At 49.1% G+C, this 7,835-nt stretch overlaps 1 protein-coding gene across 4 annotated transcripts in view; it reads right to left on the bottom strand.

Annotated features, from left to right (window-relative positions):
* Positions 1-551: 551 nt before the first annotated feature.
* The window catches only part of LOC126945992 (nuclear RNA export factor 2), a 71,397-nt gene continuing 64,113 nt past the window's right edge, over positions 552-7,835 (bottom strand). For all 4 annotated transcript variants that reach the window (XM_050775943.1, XM_050775945.1, XM_050775944.1 and 1 more), the window contains 11 exons: positions 6,231-6,267; positions 5,772-5,840; positions 5,630-5,685; positions 5,374-5,481; positions 5,195-5,253; positions 4,948-5,063; positions 4,810-4,852; positions 4,142-4,214; positions 3,425-3,607; positions 949-1,009; positions 552-802 (listed from right to left, as the gene is read on the bottom strand). In XM_050775943.1, coding sequence (XP_050631900.1) covers positions 758-802; positions 949-1,009; positions 3,425-3,607; positions 4,142-4,214; positions 4,810-4,852; positions 4,948-5,063; positions 5,195-5,253; positions 5,374-5,481; positions 5,630-5,685; positions 5,772-5,840; positions 6,231-6,267 — 850 coding nt within the window. In that variant the 3' untranslated portion in view covers positions 552-757. The remainder of the gene's footprint in view (positions 803-948; positions 1,010-3,424; positions 3,608-4,141; positions 4,215-4,809; positions 4,853-4,947; positions 5,064-5,194; positions 5,254-5,373; positions 5,482-5,629; positions 5,686-5,771; positions 5,841-6,230; positions 6,268-7,835) is intronic.

Genomic DNA, 7,835 nt, shown 5'->3' with positions numbered 1-7,835 from the left:
CCGTTCAACTCTTGCCTGCAATTCGGAACTGCTATAAATGCCAGTTGTTGAGAACTGACCATAGGGTGAGATTGTGTGCTACCACTGTTTGTTTAGAAGTGAAAATAAATGGCTGAACCCCTTCAAGAACATGGACATGGAGTGCCCAGTGTCAGCTCTCTGAGGAGCGTGCTGGGCAGATGGGCTGAGTCTCCCCTCATCACCCCCACCGCAGGTGCTACCCTGAGACTCCTCCTTGAAAAGTGCACCTTCGGGAAAGGGAGGGGTTGGGACGCTGGATGGAAGCCCCTGGTGTGCCAAGGTAACATGCCTGCTTCTGTGGGCCTCCAGGTCGAGCATCTGACAGAGTCCCACTGTCTCTCAAGGCCAATCTCTGGAAGGAGCGTGTGTCCTTTCTCATCAGGATTTATTGACAAAATTACCTATGAAGGCAAGCCAGATTGATGTATCTGCTAAGGCCAGCCAGGGATGAACAGGGATGCAGTGCTTTCAGTCCTGGCCCCGCTGGCTCACGGTTGGGGCAGGGGAAGAGCAATCCAGGGCACACAACATACAACATGTAACGTCACTCTTTATTATGAAAATAAAACGGTGATCATGAGTGGGGCGAATACACAGAGCAACTGGCTCCCTGGGTGGTTATGTCATGCGGCCTGCAAGTTAACTCTGGCTTCCTGGTCAGCCAGGCCTTACGCTGGTGAAAAGAGGAAACAAAGAGGATGTGAACGAAGACAAAGAAGACATCGAAGGGCTCCTTTTAGGAGATTTGCTTGAAGGCCTCCGCTGGGATCTTGCCCTCGGTCTAGAGAAAGTAAAGAACAGGAGTTGGGATGTTAGTAAAGCCAGGTGCCCTGGGTTCCATCCCCACACTACCCGGCCTCCATCTTCTTGGCCCTCCTGACGACCCAGAGACAGCTGTCTTTTACCCACTTGATTCCCAGACCTCACCTGGAGCATAGTGAAGACCTGACCAGCTCTAGTGTAGTTCCACTCATTGTCCTGAAGGCACCTGGGGTGGGAGAAGAACAGGTGCTCTCCATTACTACCCCAGGACAGACACGCTGACTATGCAACGCCACCCTTAATCTATGCTACCTTTTTGGTGGGTCACATGTACCAATATGAGCACTATTGTAACAACGAAAAAAGGCCTAGGGAAAACCAAAACGCCTATCCCTGACATTAATACCCACTGGAATTCAAATCAGAAACACAGGGGTATTCAAATGAACAAGAGAGCTTAATACATATTGATAAAGAAAGATGTTCAAGAAATAACAAGTGGAAATTCAATAATACGTTTCTTTTTAATTGAGATATAATGCACATACCGTAGCAGTCACCATTTTAAGGTGTACAATTCAGTGCTTTTAAGTCTATTCACAAGATTGTGCGACCATCACAACTATCTAATTCCAAACTATTTTTATCACCTCAAAAAGAAACTCCTTAACTGTTAGAGATCACTCCCTGTTCTCCCTCTTCCCCAGATCTTGGCAACCACTACTCTGCTTTCAGTCTCTACGGATCTGGCTATTCTGAACACTTCATATGAATGGAATCATATAATTATGTGGCTTTTTGTGACTGGCTGCTCTCACTTAGCACATAATGTTTTCAGGGTTCATCCACGTCATAGCGTATATCACAACTACATCCTTTTTCATGAATGAATAATATTCCAATAATATTCCACCATATGGATGTACCACATTATCCATTCAGCTAAAGGTCAATCGATGTGTTTCCACTTTTTGGCTATTTGGAATAACGCCACTATGGAAATTCATGTGCAAGTTGTTGAACGGGCATATATTTTCATTTCTTTTGGTATACACTTAGGAGAGGGATTACCGGATCATGTGGTAACTCCATGTTTAAGATTTTGAGGAATTACCAAAATCTTTTGCCCAGCAACTGCTCCGTTTTATGGTCCCAGTAGTAATACATGAGATTTCCAATTTCTCTGCATTCTCACCGACATTTGTAATGTTTCCTTTTACTGACTAAAGCTATCGTAGTGGCTATGAAGTGGTAACTCACTGTGGTTTCGACATGCGTTTCCCTAATGACTAATGATGTTGAGAAGATTTTCACGCGCTTCTTGGTCATTTGTACATCTTCTTTGGAGAAACGTCTATTCAAATCATTTCCCCATTTTTTAATTGGGTGGCTTGTCTCTTTGTTGTTGAGTTGTAAGGGTTCTTCTTGTCAGCGATGTGATTTGCAAATATTTTCCCTTGTTCCCATCAGTCGGTTTTCTGCTTTCTTGATAGTGTCTGCTGATGCACAAAAGCTTTTAATTTAGATGAAGTCCAATTTACCTATTTTTTTCTTTGGTTGCTTGTGCTTTTGGTTTCATATGTAAGAAACGGTTGCCTAATTCAAGGTAATGAAGATGTACACTCACGGTGTTTTACAGTTCTAGCTCTTATTTTAGGTCATTGATCCATTTTCTGCCAGTGTTTGCACATGATGTGAGTTAGGGGTCAAAATTAATTGTTTTTGCGAGTGGATAGCCACGTCTCCCAGCACCACTTGCTAAAAAAGACTATTTTTTTTTCTCCATTGGATTTTTTCAGCACCCTGAATGATAATCAACTAGACACAAATATGTGAGATTATCTGTGGACTCTCAATTATATTCCATCGATTCCCACGTCTGTTCCTATGTCGGTACCATACAATCTTGATTAATGTAGTTTTGTAGCAAGTTCTGAAATCTGGAAGTGTGAGTCTTCTAACGTCGTTGTTCTCTTTCAAGATGGTTTTGGCTGTTTGGGGTCCACTGCATTTCCACATGAATTTTGGGATTACCTTGTCAATTTCTGCAAAGAAGTCAGTTGGGATTCTGTCAGGGACTGCAATGAATCTGTAGATTGTTCTGGGTGGTACTGCCATCTTAATGATATTAAGTCTTCCAATCTATGAACGTGGGATGTCTTTCCATGTACTTAGGTCTTCTTTAATTTTTTTCAGCAATGTTTTGCAGATTTCAGAGCATAAGATCTGCGCTTCTTCTCTTAAATTTGTTCCTACACACTTTATTAATAATTTTTGATGCTACTGTAGATGGACTTATTTTCTTAATTTCATTTTTTGGATTGTCCATTGCAACTACATAGAAGTACAAATGATTTTTGTATGCTGTATCTTTCAACCTTGCTGAACTGGTTTATCAGTAGTTTGTTGTGGTTGATTCTTTCAGATTTTACAAATGGAAGGTAATGTCATCTGGGCATTATGCCATTTTAAAAAATATTTACATATATCAGTATAAAAGTATAATACCTTTTTCATGGGCCCACTTTTTTTTGGAAGCAAAATATCCAGATAGTTATTCTTCCAAATTGCATGTGAGTTTCCATTACTCATTCCTCTGATGTCCCAACTCCCCCCATCCCCATGTACTCCCAGCACTCACTTCTGAGACCACTCCAGTTTCATCCCAGACTGGGCAGAGAAAGCCTGCACCATTTCCTGCTGCTCCTGGGAGAGGGAGGGCTCAGAGCTGGAGGAGAGTGTGGACACTGGGATGGAGAAGGCACTCTGAGTCTCTTGGGGGCTGGCGTCCCTCACAAACAGCTCATCATTCACAATGCACAGACTGGAGGAAAGAAAAATGCACCCTCAAACTGGACAGGTAGATAACTCCACACCCCCAACAACAGGATCCTTCTTAACCACTGCCACTCAACAACCAAACTCCTTCCATATCCCTAACTGTGCCTGCCTCCCAGATTTTTTGGCTGGTGCCCTCTAACCCTCCCACAGAGTCCACCTTTGGAGAGGTTGTCTACCAGCTTCACTAGACCTTTAGCTCTAACCCCAACGCATTTACCCTGTACAACAGTCCAACGAAGTGGATAGTCTTATTCCAATTTTCAGAAAAAGGCACTGAATCACAGAGAGGTCGAATAAGTTGATCAAGGTCACACACTTTGTGAATGTTGGGGTGAGGAACAGAATCTGTATTCTGACTCCAGGGTCCACACTCTTAAACACTAGGCTAGACTGTTCCTTGGATCTTCCTGTTGGCCTTCCACAACACTGAGAACACCCCGAGGACTGCACCCACCACATTTCCACGACACGGGCCCCAAGCTTGGATGGGTGCTCCCACCCACAACACAGCACTAACCTGGAACTGCCGCCAGGGGTAGCGATGAAGGTCCGAGTGAAGGCGAGAACAGAACCCTGAGACTGTCCTTCCACTTCAAAGACAACAAACACCACCACCTTAGAGTTGCACAGGCTTTAACATGCTCACACGGTGATCCCCCGTCAGAGTCTTGCTTGACACTCACACAGAAGGCGGGGCAGACCAGGACAATTGTTCACTTGGAGTCAGGCGGATGTGGCAGGAATGGGGAGGGCAGCAACAGGAAGAATCCGCTCCCAGTGACAGGGCCCCTATCATATGTGGGGCCCTGTGAAAACCACAAGTTCACTTAATTCCTATTTCACAGTAGCCCAAGAGATAGGTTATTAGCCCCATTTTGCAAATGAGGAAACTGAAGGGTTAAGTAACCAACCACAAGTTCACAGAGTAAGGACCTGGGATGAGAGCTGCCAAACTCCACAGTCTATGTCCTTAACACACGCCTGAGCTGTGCAGGGCAGACAGGCATGGACCTAGGTCAGAGCAGGGTGGTTTGAGGGCAGAGTGGGGGTTGGAAAACACGGAGGGAAGAAGAGGAAGGAAAGGAAAGGAATGAAATCAGGGAAGCTGGGGGAGTTCTGAGAGGGAGCCCAGCCAGGGGGAGGGAGCAGTGGCGGATCTGGGGAGGGGACTCTACAGACACTCACCTTCCTTGAAAACCCCATTGACAGAAAAGCAGAGCATCCATTCCTGAAAGGGAAGAGCTCAGGTGCTCAGGATCCTCCTTAACCTCCTACCCACCTCTGGCTCTCTGGGCCTGCCCAAGGGAGGAAGCAGGTGCTCACCGTCTGGCACCACATGTCCACCAGGATGGAGCTGAGGTCATGCTGAGTTTTGGGCAACGCACTGAGGGAGTCCACAATGTCACGTTTTGTGTGCCTCAGCAGTTCCCCCTTCAGGTCTGTAGAGAAGAGAAGCAAGGAACGGCAGGGTGGGGCGGGGCAGGGGGCTGCCACACCCTGGTCCTTGGCCCCTGTGATTGTTCCCATCACACCCCCTTACCTTGCCCACTCTTCCCCATCACACACTTACGGGGGTCCTTGAGTGTTTTCATATTCCTGCTATCCTCAAAGTACTTGCGCAAGCTGTTCCTAGGAGAAAAAAAGGAGCAGGAGTGGGTGGCCCGGCCAGTGCAGGCATTTCCAGGAGTTGGCCTGTGTCTGCTGGGGAGACACACAGCCCCAGAGCAGGGTCTGAGTCGTGATACTCACGGGGCTGAGTCCTCGGCGTCGAAGGGAATAGCCAAGGAGAAGCAGGCCTCATCGTGGTAAGCACCGAGGAGACCCTGTCGATCTCCAGAGTCATAGATGGAGTAATACCTGTGGGGAAGCAGTGAGGATAGGCTACCTCTGTGGCCTGGGCCCCAGATGAGACTTGAAAACTCCCATGAGCTGACCTGTGCATGGGTAGCCCAGCCTGTCTCAGCCCTCCCCTTCCTCATGGTCCCAGCGTTCCAGAGATACTCACTGCTGCAGGAATTGCAGGACTAAATGCTTTAAGGTCTCAGATCCAGTAAAGTTTTCCTGAAATCAAAAGACAATTTGGATCTATGCGGTGGACAAAGCCTCCCTTACAACACCCCAAATCTTGCTTGGTCCTTCTTCCTCACCTTGCAGGGTTTCATTATCTCAGAGCTGTCAATGTCAACAATCATTGGTGCAGATAACTCTCGGCCGTCCTGGAGAAGGAAAGAGGAAGTCAGCAGTGGAGACCAAGGAGGTGGAGCTCGATGACCGATAAGATGAACATGCCCAGGGAGACAAGCATCAGAGGCCAGGTGGGAAATGGGCCTGGAAATTCCAGTGGGCAGCTTTCTCATGGGGTGCTGGACATCTCTACTATTACATGCAAACGTGTGTGTGTGTGTGTGTGTGTGTGTGTGTGTGTGTGTGTGTACACATTTTCAGGGAGAATATTCTTGTCTTTTTCAGGAATCCTTGCCTGTAAAATGGATGAGGATCTGATACAAGCATGTAATCTAGGCAAGACCCAAAGGACTTAAGGGCAGGTGTGGAGGTCATGTTCTTGAGTAAGAGGAGACAATGATGACGGTATTATACATACTTACCAGGCGTAACAACTTGGGGAAACAGTCCCGGATGGCACTGTCCAAAACCAAAAATTGAATGAAGTGACTGACAGTTCAGGGTGGCACAGTCTCTCTCCCACTCCCTCTCACTCTCCTCCCTCTCCTTCCTCCTGGTTAGCTTCCATCTAGACTGTCCTGACTCCCTTTTCTCCAGTGCCACACGAAGCAGCACTGGGAGCCCAGGTTCCAGGGCTTTCTTCCCCTCCCTCCCTCCCTCCCTCCCCTTTGTCCAAGTCACTGTGGAAGGCTCTGCAGGGAGCAGAAAATGGGGTGGGAGCCCAGAGCTCTGCTACCTCACTGGCCGTCCATCAACTTGCCTGACCAGGCCCTGGCCAAGACCAGGTCAGCCCTTAGGGATGGCCCAGGATGCTGGGACAGGGAGGTGAGTGAGGCCGGGCTCAGGAGGCAGAAAGGGGAAGGCAGAGGGGACGACATCAGAAATGGGGCGAAGGTAGGGGAGGGAGAGATGGGTGAGACATAGGAGAGGAGAGACAAGGGAGAAACAGGATGCAATGCAAAGGGGAAGGAAAGACGCTCTACTGTGGAGGTGGAGTTTAGGGAGGAATAGAGGAGAAAAGGGCTCCCCTGCTGCAGCCCTTTCTCTCACTGCCCCCTGGCTGGCCCTGGGGACTGAGGCAGGAAAGGAAAACATGCACCTGTTGGGCTGGGGCCCACTGGATGCAGCTGGTGCCTTTCTCACCTGTGTGGGCTCAGTCTGAGCTGCGCATGGGAAACAGAGCAGCCACGGGGACAGGAGACCTTCTCCCAGGAGGAGTGAAGGGTCAGGCCCCAGCTCAGCATGGGGTTCAGAGTCTGGGGACCCCCTCTCCCGACCACTGCATTCTCTTCTGATGGTCACTGACGCCTTGACCGAGGAATGCTACCCGTCTCGGGCTACCCAGGACTCCTCTGAGGGCCCAGGCAGGACAATGTGAGGTGTGGAGGGAAGGAGAGGCAGTGCCCTGAGAGGCCTGTCCTTCTGTCTCCCCAACCTCCTCGGCCCTCTGCCTTCCACTCCTGCCTCAGGAACGTGGCCCGCTTCTGGTCCCTTGACTCAGGAAACCCAGGTTTCTCCCCAAGGAGGGCCCAGCTCCTGGCATTGGGCCAGAGGAAGAGATGGCATGACAGCAGCCACCCAGGGCCTCGGCCCTCAGTATGAAACAGGGAAGCCCCCATGCCAGCCCAGGACAGGTGGGGGGACCTTTTTGGAGCAAGAGAAGAACGCCTCTCAGGACAGGGGAGGGAAGCCCCATCTCAGCATGGAGGCAGGAAGGCCTGTGTCACATGAGGCCCTGGACTAAAGGACTCTTCTCAGTCCAGGGCACCAGCATCTGAACACTGTTGGTCTTGGGGAGGTGGGGGAGTCCTGCTTCCTGGAGCACACTCACGGAGGGCACGCTGGAGGAGGCTTGGTGGAGACAGGCAGGAAATGCACCCCAGAGCAGGTGAAAAGGGGAGCATGTCAGAGGAAGGAAAGGAGACCTCTAAGCACAGATGAGTGAGTGACACAGAGAAAGGAGTGTGTGTGTGTGTATGTGTGTGTGTGTGTATGTGTGTGTGTGTGTGTGTAGGAGGGGAGGTTTG

This window comes from Macaca thibetana, chromosome X (assembly GCF_024542745.1).
Source record: "Macaca thibetana thibetana isolate TM-01 chromosome X, ASM2454274v1, whole genome shotgun sequence".
Lineage (NCBI taxonomy): Eukaryota > Metazoa > Chordata > Mammalia > Primates > Cercopithecidae > Macaca > Macaca thibetana.
This window is presented reverse-complemented; position numbering and strand designations above follow the sequence as displayed.